The sequence below is a fragment of the Phalacrocorax aristotelis genome, chromosome 9, assembly GCF_949628215.1.
Source record: "Phalacrocorax aristotelis chromosome 9, bGulAri2.1, whole genome shotgun sequence".
Taxonomy (NCBI): domain Eukaryota; kingdom Metazoa; phylum Chordata; class Aves; order Suliformes; family Phalacrocoracidae; genus Phalacrocorax; species Phalacrocorax aristotelis.
In genome coordinates this window covers 13,623,475-13,646,162 of record NC_134284.1, presented here as the reverse complement: position 1 = coordinate 13,646,162, position 22,688 = coordinate 13,623,475, and the positions used below count along the sequence as shown (strand labels likewise).

Genomic DNA, 22,688 nt, shown 5'->3' with positions numbered 1-22,688 from the left:
TAGGCCCCAAGTAAACAGCCACACCGTATTTCCAGCGGGCTTTGGGAACTAGAAAAGATGCTGCTGGCGCAGAAGAGAGCAGATCAGAGAATAAAGCCTTATTTTGAGTGACGGAAACTCCCTCCCACAACTGGGGAACAGCCAGAGCTTTCACCGGGGAGCACAGAGGCCTGTTTCTGCCTGGCGGGGGTGGCCCCGTCCCCGCTCGGACGAGGGGAGGGGGTGGCCTTTGCAGGCGGGATCCGGCGCCGCGCAGGAAAGCCTTTCTCCCCGGGGGCGAGGCGGGACGCTCCGAGCGCCCGGTGCGGCTGGGCGGTCTCCCCGCGCCCCGGCTCCCCCCTCCCAATCCCGGGCGCCTCCGTCCTCCCGCCTCATGCGGCCGGGCCGGGGCCGCCGGAGCCGCCCCGCCTCGCCTCGGCGGGAAGGCGCTGCTCCGGCGCTGCGGCGGGGCTCCCCCGAGGGGGAGCGCCCGGTGTCGCGGTGCTTGTGCGAGGCCGGCGCCGCCGAGGCGAGCCGCCGCCGCCCGGGAGCGGGACAAAGGGCCGCGGGCCGGCCCGGGGCGGCACCGCCGCAGGGGCAGCACCCCGCGGGCACCGCCGGGCAGGGGGTGGCGGCCGCCCGGGCCATGCAGCTGCCGGCGGGGGGAGGAGCGGCCGGCGGCGCCCCAGAGGGGGCAGCGCTCGGGGGGAGCGGGGGGGGGGTCTGGCAGCGCCGGCGGCCCCGAGCGGGCCGTGCCCTGGGCCGGCTGCCGCCCCGCTCGCCCGGGAGGGGCTTGGCCGCGCCTCATGCGAGGGGGAGCCTCTCCGCGGCGAGCGGCCGCCCGCCCGCCCGCCCTCCGGTGCCCGGCGCTGCCTGCGGTGCCGGGACAGCACCGGGAGTGACTCGGCGGGGGGAGGAGGAGGAAAAGAAATCAGATTGCCGAAGGGATTAGGAAGGGGGGTGGGGAGGCGAAGACCTCTTCCCCCCCAGCCCCCCTACACACACTTGTGAAGCTTTTCAGAGTTATCCTTCAGCATCAGTGGCACCGGCGGGCGAGCCCGGGGGAGCAGCGACACCGAAACGTGCTCGGCACACTGCAAGAGAGATCAGAGGGAGCGGCCCGGGCCGGCCGACCCTGCCCCTGCCCCTGCCCGCGGGGGACTGCACTTCCCGTCTGCGATATTTCATATATATATTTTTTTTAAAATCCCTATTTCTTGTGCTTTCTCGAAGAAGGACGGGTTTTGTAGTATTGCGGGCGGGCGTGCTGCCGGGCCGCCTGCCCTGGCCGTGCGAGGTGGGGCGAGCGGGGGAGAGAGATGCCTCTGATGAGAGGGAAAGTCGTGCTCATCCTCGGCTTCGTCTTTCTGACTTTCCTGGCTGCGGTGAGAGGGCTGCCCGTGAGGAAGCAGCGCACCAACAGCCCAAAGGAGAGGGGCTCCAAGCTGGCAGAGGTAAGGCAGCCTTTGGGGAAGGATGGAGAGCCGGGAGGGAGCTGGGGCGACCTCCCCTCAACCTCCGCAGCCTCTGCCGTGCCCGCGAAGGCTGCGGAGGGCAGCCAGCCGGCCAGCGGGACTCTCGGAGGCGGCTGTGCATCCCCGAAGGGAGCCGCATCCCACACGTGTCCCCGCGGCCAGGCTGCCCCGAGTGGGAAAGCAGCAGCGGGAAGAAGCAGGGTTCCGTGCCTCCCCTCTTCTGAGCTCTTTCTTCACTCGCCGAGGGGCAGAGCCCTTTCCCGGTCTCCGGGATTTTCGGGTAGCCCCAAGTCCTTGCGTTGCACCGAGCCTGCAGCGAAAGGGCTGGTTTAGGTGCTTTGAGATCGGGGCGAACGTGCCGCGACCCAGTGCCCGGGAACATCCGTTGCCTCCAGGGGGCAACATCCCTCGGAGGAGAGAGGAGTCCGGCCACAACCCGACCTGGGTAAAATTAGCAAGGTTGGTGGCTTGCCAGGAACTCCAGAACTCCGCTACTACAAAAATAAGACGTGACGGATTTCAGCCACCATCTCTCCTTCCCGCTGGGACGACCCTGGGGCAGATTCCGGAGTGCTCGTGCTCCGTTCTCATCCCGCCGGCCTGCGCCCGGTCCAGCGCTCCCCGGGCCGGCGGGCTGCGGACCGGGGCTGCACCTCTCGCTCCTCCGAGAGCCGCATCCTGGCTAGTGCTGGGTTCAGAGAGCCTGTGTTGGGACGGGAAACTTCAGCAAGCAGTGAGAGACTGGTCAGACTGGGAACCAGCTGGTGGGACCCGTTGGGGATGACAGGAAGGGAACGTGTAAGAAAGAAACTATCAGGAGGGCAAGGAGGAGGGTTTGGATGAGAAAGATGGTTAAACTGAACGGTTAGAACAAGCTGTTTCCATCTTGAAACTGTTCTCTGGAGAAAAAGTAGTTCAGGCAGCTGTGTTTAAAAAACACCCTTTTGAAGAATGCTACTTCTGAAAGTGGGTGAAAGGAGTAAGTGGGAAAAGTGATAGGAGGCTGAGCAGGACAGGGTAAGTGCAGCACGGCTCTTATTGGCAATACGCAGCAGTATGGGAAGCAGCAGGTTTGATCTGCAGAGTCAGTCAGACTGGCAGAGGAGGTGCTGAGAGATGGGAACATACCTTACTGCTAGTTATTGCCAAAACACAGTGCTGAACTGTGGAGGAGTCATGCCGGCATCTCCTGTCGGATGCACTGAACTCCGTTCCAGCATGAAATCCAGGGAACAAGTGTGAAGAAGGAATCTGTCACAGGGCAAGCCTGGCCAGCGGGCAAGAGAGGGGAATGGGCTGTGCCCAGCCAAGAACCACCAGTTGAGCCTGGTAATGGTTTTGACAGGAGTGTGGAATGAGCATATGCAAACAGGGCTGCTGGGGATGTTATGTGCTCTAGCACTGGTAATACTGTGTCGGTGCTGTACTTTGCTTGTGAAACTTCAAGCACAGTCATAGATGCCAGTTCACTTGCCAGGCGAATGCTAGGTAGAGTGTGCTTGGGCTCTGGCTGCAGAGGGAATAAGGATTTATGGTGAAATCCAGGAAAGTATTGCAGCCCTGTGGCAGGGGGCATACGACAGGGACAAACTGCATCTTGGGAAGCTGTGCAGGTCCCTGCAGAGTGCAATCGCTGACGTCTAAAACACATTGGGAAGCGGTACAAGCTGCTGCCAGTCCCAGTTTGTGAATGGCTTTGAATGGGGAGCGTTGTGTGGCCAGCCAAAGATCACATACGGCACTTACACAGCACAGCCTCTGTCCTCGGGACCTTTGCTTCTTGCAGAAATTCAAACATACAAGAAGTTTATAGGCGAAGGTTTGAGCATGGAGGTTAGGAGCAAGGAGGAAGGTGAAGAATGGATTCCTCTGGGTGTCTGTTGGTGCTCCTGTGCACAGCCTGCATCTCTCAGGGTACTGGCTGCACAGTTCTCACAGCAGGGAGAAAGCTGTAGGTATTGGCATGTGTCTTCTAGCTGCGTTTTGGGAGGAAATCCTCCACTTCTGGTGCATGCAGGGGAGAATTTGGAGTAGTCCTGCCTGGCTGTTTGAACTAAAGCGGAGAGCACAAGCGCAGCAGTATGGTGGTTAAAAAAAAAAAAATCCAGAGTGATTTTGGGTCATATGCACAGATGGTTCCTGTTGCAGCGCTGATAGGTCCTGTCTCTATGGCAGCAGGGCAGCCACAGCTGGAGTATTGGTTACACTATGGGTAATGCCCTACAGATGTGGGTAGAATGAAGGGGGCCGGGAGGAGAAAAATAGAAATGACAGAGCAAGGCAGATAGACAATCAAAATCATTAAACAGTTACATAACTTGGACTTACTTTAACATCTTTATTTAAAGCAACCATTTTTCCTTGGTTTAGAATTGAATGGGAATGTTTATAATCTGTGCTGAGCCTCAGAGTTGCACTTCTATGCTAAAATGATTTAGAAATATTAAAACCATTAAGGCTTTCAGTAAATTTTTGAGTTAGAAAGTCTTCTAATTGCAGGAAGGATGGAGGGAACACATGCTTTATCTTTGGGTGATAGCCTTATTGGTATGTCCCAAAGCCCTGTACCTCAGTCAGGATCTGCTACTTCCAGCCATTACCGAAGGAGCAAGCACTTGCATTTACATTTTGTCACCTGGGATACCGTGCAGAAAAGCTTTGCCTGAGTTACGCTGAACCCAGCGACAGATGTAGCAAGAATATTGTCTGTTTCTTCAGTCTCTTTGATTGGAAGTTGAAAAGGCAGAATACTTTCTGTCCAAACTGTGACTTAAATCTAATGAGAGAAGACACCTGCTCATTTGGAGGCTTTTTGGCAATGTCTGGGTAGGCAGGTGGGCCCCGCAGCAGCAGGCAGGTGTACAGCAGGGCTTTCAGAAGCACTTTGGCAGGTTGGATGCATCGCACCCTGATGTGGGCAGAAATGTGGCAGGTCCAAGCTCTGACCCACAGCAGCAGCTCTTCAAATTTGGGTAACTGAATACTTGGAAAACCTTGTGGGACAGCTCATCACATTGCTTAATGCTCTGTTTATGAAGTCAGGGGGTTTAAATGCATAATATGTTTTGATAAACTCACTGGATTTCAAAATACTGGGTTTGAGTATTGTTAATAGATGTTTGGATTCTTTCTGGCGGAGACCAGTCGGTGCCAGTGCTCTTCTAGTAAATAGAAAATAGCTAATGTTCTAACACGCTAGAAAAGTAAACGTTGGAAGTGATTAGATCTGTGTGAACCGGCACAACCACTTCAGTAACTGCATACAGATAATAGCACCAGCAGTAACTGTGATGGGGGTGTTGGTAGTGAGCGTCCTGGTGGTGATGGGGTGCAGTAGAGCAAGCCAGCAGTGTTTTATGGAGGGTCCAAGCCACCAGCCCAGCTCTGGTGGGCTTGGTGGGTGCTTCTTTGCAGGAGGGAACCGCTCTGAGAGGAGGCCAGGAGCAACAGCAGTGAGCTCCCCAAGGCACCCCGGGGTGTTACTGCAGGGCTGGGACAGGGACAGGGTGAGAATCCAAGCTGGAACTTGCTGTTGGACTTCCACTGGTCTGAGGCTACAAGCAAAGCAAACCTGGCGTCTGTGATAAGGGATAACGGAGGGCAACTAAAGAAATACCAAGTGTAGCATAAGGGCTGTAGTTGACTGCAAATCAGTGGGTTTGTACAGCGCCTGGTATCACTGGCTCCTGTCCCCTGAGAAATAAGGAAATTAATAACAGTATGTATTATTTACTGGTTACATCAGGCAGTGATGAAGGTCTACGCAAAGATGTTTTGCTTGATGATTAAAAATCATTGGTAGCCGTTGATTTAAATTGACCTGCCCTGTGCATAGGGAGTCTGAGTGCAGAGGTGTGCTTAAGAATTAAACATACAGCAGTGACGTGATGCCTGGCTGGAGATGCCAGCAAGTGGATAGTAAAGGAGCTCCAAGGTGATGTGATGTGGCTGTACTAGACAAAAAGTGTTAAAGGGAAATATCAGCTGGGTTTGAGTGAAGTTTATCAGGAGACGACTCCAGTCGGGCTATCCCTGTCGTTTGGGAGCCCTAGTGTAGCCTAGACACACTGCCTGCGGAGACAACTGGGGTGATGGGCTGGCAGGAGCCCAGGGGTGGCTCCTGCCTGTGCAGGCATGGAGGTCTGCAGGAGCCTCCCTTGTGCCTCCCCACAGCTCTTGGTCCCTTTTGACTCCCCCAGGGCTGTCTGGCCGAGAAGAGGATCTTGCTTTCCCCAGAGCCATGTTGCCCTGCTGCAGATCTCCAACTTGTGTTGTCACCCATGTCTGCCCTGCGTGGGGGCACCTTGCCACGCTGCCACCCTGTCGGGAGGGCTCAGCTGGGGTGCAAGTGGGCGACTGGGTCGGTGCAGGCTGCCTGCACAGCCAGATGCCCAGGGCCACTGCGGGCTGTGTCAGTAGCAGAGTCATTTTGCCTGCGGATGTGCTTTTTACCTTTTCATTTCTTCAGCAATTAAGCGTTCTTGTCCCTGGCTTTGTCCTTGGTGGAGGTCGGATTTGTGGGTACAAAACGTGCAGTGAAGCATCCTTCCGCTCTGAAAGGGGCTCTTTGTGCGCAGGGAGGTACTTCGCCCTTTGTAGCAACTTTCCTTTTGAGAAGTGCCAAATTATCTTAGTCAACCAGTTGAAAACCCTCCTGCCCTGGGGCTGAGGCAGGAGCAGAAACAAAGGGGGAGCCGGGTGTAGGGAAGCTGCCCAACAAGGGGGCTTCTTCCCTTTTCACTGCACAAATAGGTCTGCTGTTCCCATTGTCACAGTCAAAGGGGTTCCTGTAAAAGGCACATGTAAGGGGAAGAGATTAGGCATAAATCGCTCCACAGGGCATTGCCCAGCCCTCTCTCTGGGTTCCTAAAAGTGTCTGGCTCTTGCAGACCTTCTCTTAAAGACAGGCAGGCTGGGGGACTCATCATGCCTCCAACCCTGGCCCCTCCAAGCCCAGCAAGGTAATGGAGGAAGTGTGCTGGGATTAATTCCAGCTTTCCTCTTGTCAGTGTGCTATGGGTAGGAAATGCAAGCCAGGAATCCTTTGTCTTCCGTAGTATGAATAAATATTCTTCCACTCAGAGCTGTTATGAGATATACTTCATCTCAGTACTTAGGAGATGAAGACACCAAAAAGATAGTGACCTACCTGCCTCTGAGACCCAGGTGGCTCATGACATGAAGGGCACTGATGCCTCCTGGGCTGCAGGTTGGTTTGGGCTCCGGGGAAGGATACAGCTTCAAAGGGAACAAAAAGTAGTAAATTGCTGTCTTCTGCTGGTCCCTGGCGCTGCTGGACGGGCATGAGGTGGGAACCTGGCTGCAGACAGCCAGGAAGTGCCTGTGCAGGCAGGAAGACACGGTGAGGCATGGATTTATCTTGGATTAGGAGCTGTTGGTTGGCCCGGTCTGTCAGGGCCTTATCTAGCGCATGGGACTTGGGGTGTGAGGCAGGGCTGGGAACATATCCCCAGCCAAAGGAGCCCCCATCACGTAGCGTGCAGTGGAAGGCTGGCACATGGCATGGGTATGGTACCCTTCAGGTAGCCAGCTTCCATCCCAGCCCTGGCAGCCTGAGTCTGGGGGCAAGCAAGCCAGACCTGTCTCTTTCCTGGCAGCTGAGCCCCAAGGTGCTCGCTGGGCAAGGGGATAGTACTTGCGGGATGGCTGGGAGGTGCTGCAGGAGGTGCCCCACCAGCAGAGGGTTGACACCTCTTCGCCTCCGTGGGATCTCCCCTCTTACCCACTGCTTCGGTGCTCCCTTCTGCTGCCCTCCCTGCCCTTCCCTTCCCCTGCAGCTGCACCCACAGGAGCTAGAATCCCAGGGGAGGCCAGCTGTGCTGTGCCGTGCAGCACCTCCAGTGAGACAAGGTGTTGTACTGATGTCTACATGCCCACTGTTCCCTCCCCCTCCTTCCCCTCCGGGTACACTGTGGTTGTATTACATGGTTAAGCTGGCTGCTCCTTAAAAATCAACCATCTGCCTTAGAGGAGCATCTAGTTGTCCCCTGGGGAGCATCCACAGGAACGCCCCCATCATGCCTCCAGTGGAGGAGATGCAGGGCTGCCCAGAGGTGCTGTGGGCGTCTCAGAGTCAGCTTGGCTTCCCCCACACCTGGGATTACAGCTCGGCTATTGCGTGTCTGTGCCCACCCTGGGGACCGGTCCTGGGTTTACAGCTGAGGTCCCGCTGGGAAGTGACCAGCCAAAGGGAAGAGAAGGGGTCAACTGGGGGTTAAGATACTGGGGAAGTGGGGCTCCCCATTTAGATGTGCCCTAGCTTTCCTCTGACTTTTGACTTGCTTCTGCAGCCCTGCAAGCTTCAGGCTCCCATCTGGTGGGGAAAAAAAAAGTAATTATTTTTTGGTGAGGCACTTAGAAGTAGCAGAGACTGTCCTGGAAAGGCTTATGAACAAGTGAGTTATGAACGAGACAAACTGGGGTTGGAGAGGAAGGTTTCCCTACCCCAAGATGCTTTCTCTGCTCCATGCTGATGTGCAGGAGTCATTAAATCCTGCCACTGAGCTGGGGAGGGGAGGGGAGGGGAGCCAAACTCGGCCCTGAGCTGGGGAGCTGCAGCCAAGCAACTGGGGCAGGGGCTGCTGGCTGTGAGTCACCCCAGCTTTGCCCCTTCAGGAAGCCGAGATGCAGCATCTCTGCCTGGATCCCTTCCCAGGCAGGGCATGGAGATGCTCCAAATCCAGCTCAGGTGCCCATTTTGACTGTTGTTGAAGGGATCCTTGATGGATTTACATCTCTCTGGTTAGCTGCCTTCCCTGCCCTGCTGCCTGCATGGCAGGGGTAGCTTGTGCACCCTGTGTGGGACGTGGGGAGTGGGTGCCCCTTGTGTCACCTCCTGCCCTATGTCCCCCCAAGCTGCAACCTCTTCTAGCAAGCTGGGGTGGCAAGGGGAGGCTGGCATTGGTCTGGTCCCTCTGCTTTCTGCACTTGCTTTGCTATATTTGGGGGTTTTTCTCCTTTTGCAGTTTTGCCTGGGCTGCAGCAGGGAAGGAAGCAGCAGCTGGAGTACTCAGAGGGTTACGGTGTGCAGGCTAACAAATGTGGATCATTAGCTGGAACAAGTTAATGGTTACTGAAGCACATGGGGTTTGGAGCTGGAACAAGTTAACAGCAACTCAGTCCGATGCATTAAGAGCTTATGCGTATTACAGCTCAACTATGTTAACAGAAAACATATGCCCTAGCAGGAGCATTTACTAGAGAGCACCAGAGGGTATGGATGTGTGTCTGTTCACCTCTCCAGGAGACCTCTCTGTGCAGTCCCTGCTGGGGCCCTGCTCCTGTACCTGCTGCTGTGCTGTATCTGAGCAGCTCCCAGGTGGCCTGGCTGCAGCAGACGTCTCAGGGCTACCTTCCTGCTCAAGTAGAGGTGCCTTGCCTGGGCCTCTCGCGGCAGGCACCACCTGCCAAGGGTTGGCCCTTGGACCTGTGCACTTGGGCAGAGTCTCCAGTGCAAGGACAGTCCCGAGTGCTGTGCTGGGACATGTCAGTGGTGCTAACCAGGTGCCCCAGCATCTCCGCTGCAAGGCCTTTGTGGTTCATCTGTGTGGGAGGCAGAGCAGTCCCTCCTGGGGGGCAGGTCAGGGGAAGAAACTGACCTGTGATGGACCTTCCTCCAAGTACAACATGGGAGACCTGCATCTGTTCCTGGCCTTGCTGCAGGCTGCCTGAGAGACCTGGGGCAGGTCATTTTCTTTGTCTGCAAAATGGGGGTTTAAAGTATTTGCCTCAGCGTTAAAAAGCGAGAATATATTTATGGTAGAGAAGCACCTGCATGCAACACTGGGGAGGGCAACAGCCAGGCGTGGCAAGAGGTGAGAAGCCACTGGGCTCCTGCTTGTCATCCTGGTGTCACAAGTGACCTGGGGAGTTGACTGAGGATGCCATGGGCAAGTTACTCCTCAGCATGCCTGCAGGAGAGCCGGCAGTGGTGAGAGCGGCCAGGCCGTGCAAACAGGGATGCACGGTGAGGAGCACTGACAGCAGCCTGGCCAACCGCCCCATTGTCAGTATTGCACAAAGTCAACTAGGCTGTGTTCTTGCTCCTTGCTCTGCTGTGTGCTGCTGCTTCGCTGTGCTGTGGTTTCTCCTCCAGGGCTGGCTCTGCCTCAGTGGCAACCGAGTCACCGACCTTGGAAGGAGTTTTGAGATTACAGTTGTCACAGTTGTGAGACATGAAAATAAATGTGAGACATGAAAATAAATGAGACATGAGGAAGCTTTTGATGCTGCCTTCTGCAGCTCCCTACTCAAGACAGATGGGATGAAGCTAAATAGAAAAGAGAGTGATTCCATATGATCTGAAGTATTTTGATAACTGTGAGAAAATTATAATCATGAGGGTGTAATAATTATCTGCACAGCCCACAGTTTGCTGCTGGCTCCTGCTGGTCTGTCATAAACAAGATCTGCCTACGCAAGTGTGATAACTGACTACCTTGTCTGTTCCATGAACACTTGCAGAGCTCTCCCAAAACCTAAAGGCAGATGCTTATGTCTTTATCTAAAAAAAGAACAAAACCAAAACCAGCACAAAAGTGCAAGTTGATCCTGAGGTGAACCAGTGAGTAGAGCAGCTGGGAGATCATGGTCATGCTCTTTACTTGTGCCACAGACCCTTTGCGGGCAGGACTGTAAACCCAGACAGAAGGAGGAGGCAGCTGGAGGTGTCTGCTGCCTTAAATTACCTCTGGCAGATCTTCCAGAGCTCACCTGCCAAAACCCTGAGTGATGGTTCCTGCTAAACCACCTGCCTGTAAGTCTAAAGGTGTTGTCTGATTGTTGGGATTGTGGCTTGGGAGGTCTTACGGACAGTAACAGAGACTGGGTGGCATCTTCGCATTCCCTGTTTTCTCATAGGTACCCACCCAGCTCCTGACACCTCTAGAAGCACCCTGTGCTTTGGCACAGTTCTGGGAAATCCATTAAGCAGGTGATGAGCTGATGGGTAGCAGAGGTCACTTGGCTGATGTGTGTCCAGTGGATTTCCCATCTGGCTGAAAGACTGTGTCAGTGCATGGGTTATGTGCTGGTGGATGGGTTATGAGCTGGGAGGATCAAACTACAGCCCTTGGGAGGCTAACAGGTCTCAGCCAGCTGGGCTAAAAAAGCCCTTTCTTTGAGCAGCGTCTGTGGCGGGGTCATCAAGGAGAGAGCATGCCCAGCGCTATGGGAGGGAGGCAGCATGGCATGCTGCATTTGTTCCTGTTGATTACCCTGCTGTTCAACCTTCCTTTATTTTAAAGAGACTTAACAGTGTTGCTTGTTAGCACTGGAAAAAAACTCCCCTTTCTCCCACTCCAAGCAGTGAGAACTGCCCTGAGCCTTTCTGCAAACTACAGCCCCAGAGCTGCCCCAAGACATGCTGGGCTTGTTTCTGAAGCAACCAAGCTCTGTCCCTCTGCTTCCATAGCTTTATACTCTGGAGTTGTTCCTTCCTGGTTTCAGTCCAAAGAGAAATTGTTTTTGAAAGCTTTCTCAATATCTTTGCAGCTCATTTAGGTGAATATGGAAGGAAAAGTTTTATTGAAAAAAAAAAAAAAGAAAGGAAAAGTAATAAAGAAAAAAATGTTTTGATTTCCATTTTGTGTTTGGCTAATCCGTAAATGGGCAAGTTTGCAACAAACTGCAGGACAGATTTTAGAATAGTGTTGGAGAGAGCTTGGGAGAAAGAGTAGGAAGATATTTGTGTAGACTCAGCTCTGTTCAGGAAAAGATCAATAGTTCTTCTCTTGGGTTCTTGTTTCAGTACAGCACGGTAAACTGTTCAAAGGAAACCTAACACAAGCAGTAATGATTAAGCAACGTAACCTCTCATTCCTTATAATTATAGCCCAGTGCAATAGCAGCTTTTAGCAAATACGTCATTTTCTTCACTGCAATGTTAACAAGCCCAAAGCACAGCCCGAATGTTGCCTCTGATCTGACTCCCGTGTGCACAGGTCTCTCTGGTTCAAGCTGAACGAGTTTATGCGCTTGCTGATTGGCTCGGGATAGGTGTGCATGGAAGCTGCATCCTCTGAGCTTGTCCTATGCTGCAGACTCATTTGCTCTGCACCTCTGATGCCCAGGCTCCAGCAGTGCACCTCTCCCTGGGGAGCTATCTCAAGTGTACTTGTCTTTGGTTTAACCTCGTGATGAAGAGCAGCTCTGCTCAGCAACATATGTAGCTACAAAGAGCACTGCCGGTGGGTTTACTGGCCGCTTGCAGTGCCTACGGAGATGCTGAGGAGCACATTGGAGGGACAAGTACCAGTGGTTGTGGTGGCAGCATAGTGGTGTCCCTAGTGGCCGAAGGGCAGGACAGCCCAGGGACTAGTCTGTTGGTGTTCTCAGCTTTTAAACTGTAGGATCTGAGAAGCCACACCTCTAATAATTTTTATATAAGAGCTGCAGCATGTGAACATCAGTCATTTGCTGTCTTAACCCAGGTTTAGTCTGGAGTCTTAGAGAAGTTTATAGCAAAATCTCAGATTTTAAGACCGGAAGAAATCATTAGATCCTTGAATTTCTTGCCTAGCACGCATGCGGCACATATGCGTTGAGCCCAGTGACATGGGTTTGACTGTTTCCACAAGAGGTACTGCCACTTTCCCTGTTAGCTTGTTCCTGTGGTTAGTCACCTACGGCATTAAAAGCATGATCCTTATTCCTCAGTTGCATTTGTCTGGCTTTGACTTGGGCACATTCGTTCCTATTATGAGTTTCTGTTCTGGATTCGAGAGTCTCTGGTACCTAATGGATTATTGCCTTAAAGAACTGGGAAATCAAGTCATTGCTTTCTCTTTTTGCCATAACAAATTGAGTTGTACGAGTCTTTCACTGGAAAGGTCTTTCCATCCCTTGAAATGGTTTTGTGGCTGCTCTCTTTGCCATCTTCAGATTTCTGAGCAATTTTAATAGAGGTCTGTGGACTAGAAATGGGAAAATATCAGCCTTCAGTCTCTAGAGAGGTGATGTATGGCCTTTCCCCACATCTTTTCCATATAGTCTGTCACCTGTGTTATGTTCAAATCAGGCACGGCATGGGGGTGAATTGCCGATAAGTTCCTTCTTCCTAACACCTTCGCTGAGCTTGTGCCCCAGGGTGTTCAGGTGGTCAGTCCTACATGCAGGAGAGCCCGGACTATCTGGGAAGGGCTCCTGGGCTGGTAGGGAGGCAAGTGTGATCCTGCTTACAGCCTTCAGTGTAAACATGGTCTTCACAAATGGAAAGTGCATGCTCTTTCCCAAGTGGTGCCCCAGACTTTCTCTCATGTTCCTGTCCTGGAAACCCTTATTCCCAGCCAGGCAGGATATCCCAAGTGTATGCAGAAGGAGCTGTGGCAATTCCCTCTTCAGCTTTTTCCTTTGCTTGGTACTGGCTGGTTGCAGGAGAAGGCTGGAGCTCGGCTGCAAGATATTGATGGCTTCCCAGCACTGCACTCTCTGCTTCTGCGGTGTGGTGGCAACTGACCTTCCCTGGCGGTAGGAGGACGGAGCTGCTGATGACCGGCTCTGAGACAGTTTGCAGCCTTTTTTCTGCACTCTGTGGAGAGTGCGGGAGTAGAGTGGTCACTCTGGATGGGCCAGCTCTTCTTTCCCCTTAGCTGATGTGCTGCAGTGGCTTAGCTCCAGGCTTGATGGCTTTATCCAACTGTGCCCTAGGCAGGGCAGAGGAGAGTGTGGGTGTCATGGGGCAGGAGTGTGACCCTCAAGGGCAGCTGCCTGTGTGGCTGGTAGGAGCCCCTTGGTGACAGGGAGAAGACACATCTGCCCATCAGGATCACGGTGCCATGGATGCTCTGACCCTGAGGGAGCACTGGGCCTCATAGGACCTTGCTAAAATCCATGGCTTGACCAGCTGGGGCAGGGCACTGAGCAGGACCTTGCTCAGGAGGGATGTCTCCTGATGCAGGGACAAATTTTAACCCAGAAAAGCCTCAGAGCTATGCAGACGTTAGCACAAGGGAAGGGTTGGACGGTATGACCGTCGCTGAAGGACTCTGGGCCATCCAGGGCAGACACCCTGGTCTTTGTGCAGAGGTCTTTGTGCCTCTGGAGTATTTGGGAGCCAAGGGATTCGCCCTGCAACACTCTTGCAGCCAGTTCCCCTGGGGCAGTTTTACATTTTCCCTGTGGCAACAATACTCTGAATTTCTTGAGCTTGTTTGGGCGTAAAATCTGAATTAGGCACTGCGTGTAAGTTTGGAGACTTGGAGTCTGTTCCTGGCTCACTTGCTCTGATGTCCTTGGGTGAGCTTGGATCTTGTTGCTAGAAGAGACCTCACTTTCCACGTGTATTAAATTTGGGTTGTCTGTGAAACAAGCTCACCCAGCCCTGATAAGCTCATTGCAAATTAGGCAGGAGTGCCAGCCTTGCAGGGCTGTTGGCAGCCCCTTGTGCAGGGGCTGCGTTGGACACGTGCAGCTGGCAGCAAACCCAGTGCCGGCGGGTGGTGTCATGCAGCCAGCATCGGGACACAGCCAGGTTTGCCTGCTCAGCCCCTCTTGCTGTTTCTGCTCAGCCTGGGCTCCTCCTTGCTCCCTGCCAGAGAGTCCTTTGGCACAAGAGGAAACCTGGCGAGGAGCTGAGGCACGGGGAGGCAGGCTGGGGCAGAGCTGAGCATCCTTCCCATGGGTCCTTCCAAAACCACTGAGGTTTTGGATGGGAGCAGAGGGAGCTGGGAAGCGAAGGTGCAGGCAGAAGGGTCTGTCTGTTTCCATGTTTGCTGCCAGCAGTGCCACAGGAGCCCTCCTGGCCAGGGAGAGGGGTGATCCCCCAATGCTCTCGCCAGGCAGTACAGGCTCCGTCCTCCCCACAGCCTTCTCTTCTGTGGGCCCATCTGGTGAAGTCTGTCACTGGCCCTTCCCCGCGTCCAGCCTGCTCTGGGCAGCAGCCAAGGGACCAGCAGCGTCCCTGCTGCTTGTTTCCCTCCCCCAGGGACGGGGGGGTCGCGGGCTTTGATGTGCAGGCACAGGGCTGGGGACAGGCTGTGTGTGCTCATGAGAGCCTGGCCAGGCTCCAGCTGCCTTTGAAGTGCTCCAGTGATCAGGATGAAAGGGAGGGGAGTCCTTCCCTAAACCATCTGGCTCTAATTGCAGGTAGAAATGCCTCTCTGCATCCCCCCATGGGGAGGGGGTATGCCGCTCTCTTAGTTAATCCCGCGGCTCTTGGCTGGGCTGGCACGAAGGGCGAGAGCATGGGAACAAAAGGGGGTTTCAGCTGGGCAGCCAGAAATAGGCAGCCGCTGGTGAAGATGCTGGGGGTTTGGGCACCTCTGCTCCCAGCCTTGAGCTGTGGGGCCCCACAGACCTTCCCAGGGACGGCCTGTGCCACGGGGTGGGGGCTTTGCCAGTTGTTCCCATCTCCGGTTTCTCGGGCGCACTGGAGCCTGCTGGCTCTTTGACTCGCGCTTTTTCATGCCCATGCGGGAACGAGGAATGTGGGAACTCGGCACGAGCCTGGCCGTTTGGCAGGGTTCGCTGGCCACCTCCCCGTGCCCCAGCAAGGCACCCTGCCCGCTCCCTCTGCATCTCCTGGGCAGGGTGGGCCACAAAGCACCACGTGCCACTGCAGCAGCAGTTGGAGCCATTGGCAGCACTGGCAAGTAAGTTTTGTTGTCCTGTTCGGCTGGGTATCTTCACTTTCCCAAGGAGATGAAGGCAGGAGGGTTATATCTACAAGCAGTTTCTTTCTTTCTTTGTGGTAGACTTTGGGCAGCAACTGAAATCTCAGCTAAACCTGTGTTTCTTGAAGTCATCTGCCCTAATACCGGCACCACAGAACAATTTATTTAGGTGAGGTTTTCCCCCTTGTCATAAAGTCCTTGTTATAAACTTTTTGTGTAAATATATATGATTTTAAAATGTGACCTCTAGTAACTCTGTGACCAGAAGCAGCCCTTGCTGTTACCCATCTTCAGGGACGAAGCAATGGCCAAAAACGGAGAGTAAGAAGCAGAAAGCTAGGCAAGATGGGCAATGGGACAGCAGAGAGGTGCAGAGAGGGTAGTCACGGGGATGGGAAGCACCAGCCTGAGTAGACCTGTAGGTTGTTCAGGTGCAGTGGGGCTGAGCCCTGGCACAGCACAGGCCACTGGGTATTAACTTGATTAATTAACATGTTAATTGCTGCCCTGATGCTGCAATAAGATGGGGTGGAGGAATTGTTAGGTGCAGAAGACCAGACCCCCTCTTTGCTGGGCAGCGTTTTGCTCTCTGCACAGCCACCCTTGGGAGATGTCCTCACCGCCTCTTCCCTCTCCAGGTCTCCGCATCATCCGACCCGCGTTCAGTGGGGGACGAGGAGCTACCGCTGTCAGGCAAGGCGTGGGGGCTGAGGCGGAGCGGGCAGGCTGGCCCACGGCGGCACAGGCGCCGCGGGGTGGCTCAGCAGGCTCAGCAGGCTGCCAGGAGCCCGGCAGTGCCCCAGCCCAGCAGCGCTGGCCGGGAGGAGAACCTGCCCTTCATGCTGGACCTGCAGAGCTTACCAGGGCTAGCCAACGTAGACCTGAGTGCACAGAACCCAAATATCCAGGTGGGGAGTGGGTCTGGGTGGGCCGCGGGGGAATGCAGGCAAGCACTGCCTGTGTTCCTCAGCCTCATTTGGTTCCCTAAGAAGAAAGATCTCGTGAGCAGGGTCCATGTGGCCGCTGCTGTCTGTCCTCTTGGTAACTACCAGATGCAAATAGCTGGCACAGACAAGCTCCTTGCCAGAGGAATTTGCTCATAGCCTTTTCCCTGCCCCACCCCCAGCCCCTCTCCATAGAGCAAGAGCAAATGCTCCTATGGGGTTGACCTCTCAATTTCTGAAGGTGGTTTTGGTCCCTATGGGTGACAACCAGCTCCCCTGCACCTCCCACTCTGCCCCTACCTAGCCCCTGTGGATGATGCAAGACCTCTTGCACTCATTTCATGGTCTTACAGCCCAAAGCATCTCTGGCCTCTCAGGCTGGGAACCGGTGCATGGGCTGGTAGGTCCATCCCAGGGGTGTGCCCTGGCTCACTTCCCTGTCTCGTGTCTGGCCTCCAGGTGACCATCGAAGTGGTGGATGATCCTCAGGCTGAGATGGAGATGGACTTGTTGAAGGAGACAAGCAATGACTGGTCTCTGATGTCCTCTGAGTGGTTGTCCCACAAGGACCTCTTCTGGCCCCTCTTCTGGGAATACACTGACCCTACTGAGGAGGAGGAAGAGGAGGAGGAAGAAGAAGAAGACGAGGAGGAGGAGGAAGAGGAGGAGGAAGAGGATGACAACCTGGACGGAGGGGACAGGGAGGAGGAAGAGGAAGAGGAGGAGGAAGATTACACAGCAGAGTATGAGGAGGAGGAGTCCATACTCAGTGGAGTGGGAGGTGACTGGGACCAGCAGTGGCCCGGGCAGAAGAACTGGATCTTTAAAGAAAAATATAATTACGGTGAGTCCTCTTGGGTGTGCGTAGCTGCCCTGCAGGCCAGCATGGCCCTTCCCTGCCCTGCCTGACCCGCAGCCCTGTCTCACTGCAGTGGGAGCAGCCCTGCACAGGGGATCATGGCATGCTGGTGCTCTGCTCCTACTTAAAAAATAAGCAAGTGTGCTGAGGAGCAAGGCCAGAACCCAGCTGGGGCTGCCAGAGGTCAGAAACGCCAGCATCCCAGCAGGAACTGCCTTTGCATGTAATCACTGGATCATGGACTCCAGCAAAGGTGCGCTCAGATGAGTAATACAGTGTAAATGTTTAATGGCAAGTGCTGCTGCCATCAACTCAAGTCCCTGCCGTGACACCAGTGACAGAATCCTTTGCCACAGGCCTGGGCATCCCCCAGGAGAGGAGCTGCAGAGGGCTAGACGGCAGGTGCAGGTGGGTGGACAGGCCAGGGCACCACAGCAGCTCCCTCCTGCAGCTTCCTGGCCATGAGCCCAAAACCAGTCAACCTTTGCTAACACGTGATGCTTCAGTATCATGGCCAGTGCATTGGGGAGGTTTGGTGAGGATGGGGATAGGCAGCAATGCCTGTCTGCGTTGGTACAACCATGAGCAAAGCTGTGCCTTTGGGGGCTGCTTCCCTGGAGTTGCCAATGAGGGCAGGGTTGGCCCTTGGCATCAAATGGCCAGGCACCTCCATGTCCCCCAGGCAGTACTGGCCCTGTGTCTCTGTAAAGGACATTGCAGGGACAGGGCTGAGGGAGGTCCTGGGTGGCTGCTGGCTCCCTGGTTTTGCTGAGGTCTGCCACTCTCTGCCTCTCCCCTGCTGTGTACAGACTATGAAGATGAGGAGGAGTGGAGCCCGTGGTCCCCTTGCAGCATCACCTGTGGCAGTGGCAACCAGAAGAGGACCCGGTCCTGTGGCTATGCCTGCACAGCGACGGAGTCAAGGACCTGTGACCTGCCACGCTGCCCTGGTGAGTCCTCGGCCGTACCAGTGCTTGGGCACCCTGATGTGGGCTGGTCCCGCACCACTGCGGGCTGGGCATTGTTCATGCTTCATGAACTAGTTACATTTATTGTGGTCTGGGCTAATGACTGCAGGGGTTTGTTTCCATGAAAAAGCTCTGCTGGGGCTTCATGGCTCCCCGGGCAGTTACATGATGCCCAGGGGTGATAGAGCTGGTGTCCAGCTTGATGTGCAACTCCTTGCACCTTTCTCATACTGGGAGCTTGAAATCCTCTCCTGAGGCATATTAAGACCCAGCTCCATCCACTGGGATTTGCTTAACCCACAGCCTTGGGCGGGTCTGTCCTGCATGTCTGGCTGCTGGCCCTCCCTTCCAGGCACAGGGCCATGTCACCAAAGCAGTGGTGGGAGAGGGGGTGGAAGATGGATGGTGACTGGCGCTCTTACAGAGGGGAAAAAGACCACCTGGTTCTTTTTTTTTTTTTTTTTTTTTTTTTCCCCTCTCAAGGAGCAGAGGGGGAAATGGTCTTCCCCACAGAGGAGGCACCTTTCAAAAGTGACAACACCACGGAGCTGTTCAACTCAGGTTAGCCTCTGCCTCTGCCTTGCACTGGGGGCTTTGGTACCAGACCCCATGGTGGGTGTAGCTGGCTGGTGGGGAGGGCTCTGCCAAGGGCTCCTGCATCTGGTGTCCAGACCTAAGTCACCCAAACCACTGCCACGTGCAGGCTTCAGCAGTCATGGTGGGAAACCTAGATCCTCCCACAGCCCTGGTACAATGCGGTCCTGCTCTACAGTGCAGTGGCTGAAGCCAGCCTGCTGCATGCCCTATCCCATGGGGGAATGCTGCCAGCCTGGCCTCTGTAGCAATGGGTGCCCTGGGCAGAGCCTGTGCAAGGGGCAGCTTTGCCCCAGCATGAAACCCCTTCCCTCTGTCATTGCCTTGGGGATGGAGCCTGGCTCCAGCTCACCCCAGGAGCCTAGCTGCTCCTGCCTGGTGGCTGTGGGCTCCACTGGTGGTGCTGGCAAGGCTGCGAGCAAATGGCAGCTGGGTAAAGCAGTGTGCGGGCTGCACGTGCCCTCACTCTTTCGGTGCCCTCCCTCCCAGAGGTGGACAGCTGTGAGAAGTGGCTGAACTGCAAGAGTGACTTCCTCACAAAGTACCTGAGCAAGGTGCTGACAGACCTGCCCAGCTGCCCCTGCTCCTACCCACTGGAGGCTGTCTACAGTGCCGTCAACCTGCGGGATGAGCAGCAGGGCAAGAGCTTCCGATGGCGGGACGCCAGTGGCCCTAAGGAGCGCCTGGACATCTACAAGCCAACGGCACGCTTCTGCCTGCGTTCCATGCTCTCCCTTGACAGCACCACCCTGGCTGCCCAGCACTGCTGCTATGACGAGCACACCCATCTCATCACCCGTGGCAAGGGGGCTGGTGTCCCCAACCTCATCAGCACAGAATTCTCCCCAGAGCTGCACTACAAGGTGGACATGCTGCCCTGGATCCTCTGCAAAGGTGACTGGAGCCGCTACCATGCCGTCCGGCCCCCCAACAACGGGAGGCGGTGTGCAGACAACCCCACTGAGGAGGAGTACCTCTCCCAGCTGCAGGAGGCCAAGGAGTACTAGCCACAGCCACGCTCAGAGGAGCCACGGCCACAGCCAGCTCCCACCCTGGCTCAGCCTGGCAAAGCCCCAGCCCTGCTCATGGGCTCCTCGCTGGTGCTGTGCAGAGCAGGCAGGATGCACCATCCATCTCATCCCCTCAGAGGGGTGCCTCGGCCCCTCCCTTGGATTTCCGAGGGTGCTGGAGGTTATCGCGGTGTGATCCCTGCCATGCCACCCGCAGCAGTCCTGCACCCCAGGGTGCCTGGGCTGGCGCACAGGGAGCCACAGGGGATGGGAGGTGTAAAGGGAATGGGGGGTTACTCCCGTCTGCTTTTTATTCTCTACAATCTGTCAATACAGCCTGAAAGCTGGGCATCTGCAGGGTGAAATGGCCTCAGCTCCTGCAGGCTTCATGCTGCATCTGAGGAGCTGGCCTGCTGCAGGCAGAGCTGCTTGCTCTTGCCTGCACACCTGCCCTGGCACACGCTCATCTACTTCTGAAACTGGGGGTGGGTCCTCCTAGGGAGTGGCAGGGCTGTCCCAGCCATGCGTACAGAGCCGGGCCTCCCCTCTCCATGGGTTTGTGCTTGCATGGTTGGGAAGGAGCAGGGGGAGGCTTAGCAGGATTTTATGGATCCGGGGGTGTGTGGGACAGGAAGAGTCTGGCTGCCTCGGCTCCTTTGGCAAGACTGCAATTTTGGCCCAAAAGGGAACACTGGGTGCTAAAGCCAGACACAGGTGGGCCTCAGAGGTCAGCATGGGGGGAAAACCACCTGTGTGCATTTCAGCCCCTCTGCCTCGATGCTTGGGGGAGCGGGGTGGCAGCAGCAGCCTGCCTTCATGCCTCGGCTCCCTGGCAGCCCACCAGTGGGTTTCAGTGCTTGGGAGCACCCGTGACATGGCCCAGCAGAAAGTCCTGCATTTCCCACCCACAGCTCTCCTGGGGGCAGGAGGCAGCTCAGCCACCACTCATGCCATTGCTGGAGAGGGGGAAAAAGCACCAAGCCAAGTTCTCCATGGAGATGGGAACAAGTTAGGCACTGCTGGGAGCACCCAGCATTGCCCCTCTCTGGTCTGCTGCTGGCCGTGAGCCTGGCTCTATGCTGTGTCTGCCCAGGTCCCCAGCGAGAGGCAGCCCAGAGAAAGCAAGTCATGGGCACACCCTGTGCTCCTCCGGCTCGCTGCCTGGCCAGGTGAGCAATTGTAGCTCCAAAGGAGGAAGACACACGTGTGCTAATAATGGCCATACCTGGTGCCTGCAGATCATGGATCATGATGCTCTCTGTTGGTGCTTTGGTCTTGCCTGGGTTTTATTCAGCTTTTCATGGGTCAATGGCAGTTTCTCCCAGCGTATTTTGGGAGCTCCCAAGTTTCCCACAGAGAAACTAGGCTGAGTACATTTATCCCTGCACATTCAGTTGCTGAACCTGGCAGAAACTGTTCATAGCTATACTTAGCAAATTTTATGCATCAGAGGAAATAAAAGAGCAAATCAAGCACATGTAAAGAAGAATGGAGTAATTTCTAGACTAGAGGTTTCACCCAAGGCTGTTGGCTACTCCATGTTTTTTCTGCAGGATGCTGTTGGAAAAAAATATAGCTGTCTGGGTGCAAAGGTCCTTGCTGACTGTCCTTGCATAGGTCTGTCCTTGCAGGAGCTTTCTCCAGGGCCAGTGAATATCCATGGTCTGGTAGCTCTTTGGCTGCAAACAGCCTTTCTTGAAGGAGACTGGATAGCTCAGCCAATTTGTTTGTTAGACTGGCTGCTCTCTGAGGAAGTGCTCCTCTAATAAGAACTGTTACCCAGGATTTGCACCTCCTCTTTATACTAAGTATGTCAACTAGTCTAACCCCCAGAAATGAAACTATAATTTCTCTAACAAATGGAGTTCCTATCCATGGGCAAGCAGAAAAGTTACTTAGGCTGAGCGCCCCCCACCCCAAAAGCTGGTTGGAAGCTGAGTGTCTGTTCTGCCTTGCTGCCGCTATGGTTTGGACCGTACAGGCATGAACCGGAGCATGAGAAACAAGAAGCATTGTTATTCCTCACACAAGCACCTTATGCACCGAGAGGCTTTGTGGGGCCCTATGAGAAAAGTAGGCATTAAGCAAGTGTTTATTTTTATATCCCATCAAAGATTCTGTCCAGCCCACTGCTATTTAAGTGATGAATCTCTAAGCTTCCACTCCTTAAGCTTATTGTTTTCTATATATAATATATATAAAATGTCTTTTATTCCTACAAAATTTCATGGAGAAGATTTCCTTATTCTGACGCTGCAATAAAGCACTTTATATAAAGTATGCATTGCTGATGTCATTCAGTTGAGACTGAAGCATATGTTGCTATTTGTTTTGGTTAAGAAGGAAGACACTATGTTGAATGCTACATGCCTTGGGTCCCCAGCCCCAGCTGTACTACAAAGACCTTCGTAGCTTTGCTTCCTGACTTTAGCATTTGCATTTGACGGTATCTGGCTGTAAGAGCCTCAGCTAACCAAGATTATCCAGAGCCCGCTGCCCAGCCATGGGATATGCTAAGTTCTGGTCACAGGGAAGGAAGCCTTCTATAAGATGACCATCAGGGTCAGTCCTGAGAAGCAAATGCATTGCCTGTGCCGTAGCCCTGCCCCCAGGTTTTATTCCATGCTCAGCCTGGCCGGAGCTGGCTGCCAGCTGACCTCCTACCAGCACACTGCTTTAAGCAGGTGTTGAGTATGGGAGTGGGTAAAAAACCCAGCAGCATCCCAGCTGGCAAACCACCTCCAGAGCCAACAGCTAATGATAGCAGGGGGATTTGCAGAGCTTTCCAGGGATCACACTTTTTGTTGCTGTTAATTTGCTGCATAAATTGTGACCACTTCCAAGCCCTTGCTATTTCCAGCTGTTTTCCCTCGTTCTCTCTTGCTCTTTTTGCTTTGTGCTGGCTGCACATCTGTCAAGGGTTATCGGCTACTCTAGCACGGGGCTCTGCTCTGCAGCTGCCTGGCACCATTGCTGGCCCTTGCCTGGGGGAAGCAGGCGGCTCCTCTCAGTGAAGGATGCTCTGAGCTTCCCTGGGTCTTCTGCAACATTAAAAACATTGTTGCATGGAGGCCAAGCCATGGGGAAACAGCTGAACTCTGCAGGAAAAGCAGCACAGAAAAAAAAATCACTGTTTTCCTGGAGGGGCAGTCAGCAGTTATTACTGTGTATATAACATGCCCAACATGTCTTTATCCACACTCTGCAACAAGGTCTTTGCTGTGCTGG

The 22,688-nt window shown here is 54.6% G+C and overlaps 1 protein-coding gene across 2 annotated transcripts; it reads left to right on the top strand.

Moving 5' to 3' along the window:
* The first annotated feature begins 174 nt into the window (after positions 1–174).
* On the top strand, positions 175–21,740 carry ISM2 (isthmin 2). 2 transcript variants are annotated; one of them, XM_075103622.1, is made up of 6 exons: positions 175–1,433; positions 15,724–15,993; positions 16,489–16,873; positions 17,698–17,838; positions 18,346–18,417; positions 18,940–21,740. In XM_075103622.1, the coding sequence occupies exons 1-6, from the start codon at positions 1,299–1,301 to the stop codon at positions 19,455–19,457; spliced, it is 1,521 nt and encodes a 506-aa protein (XP_074959723.1). In that variant the 5' UTR covers positions 175–1,298; the 3' UTR covers positions 19,458–21,740. The 2 variants fall into 2 exon arrangements, with proteins under 2 accessions (XP_074959723.1, XP_074959722.1); XM_075103621.1 differs by having other exon boundaries at positions 178–1,433; positions 18,340–18,417.
* Positions 21,741–22,688: the final 948 nt, after the last annotated feature.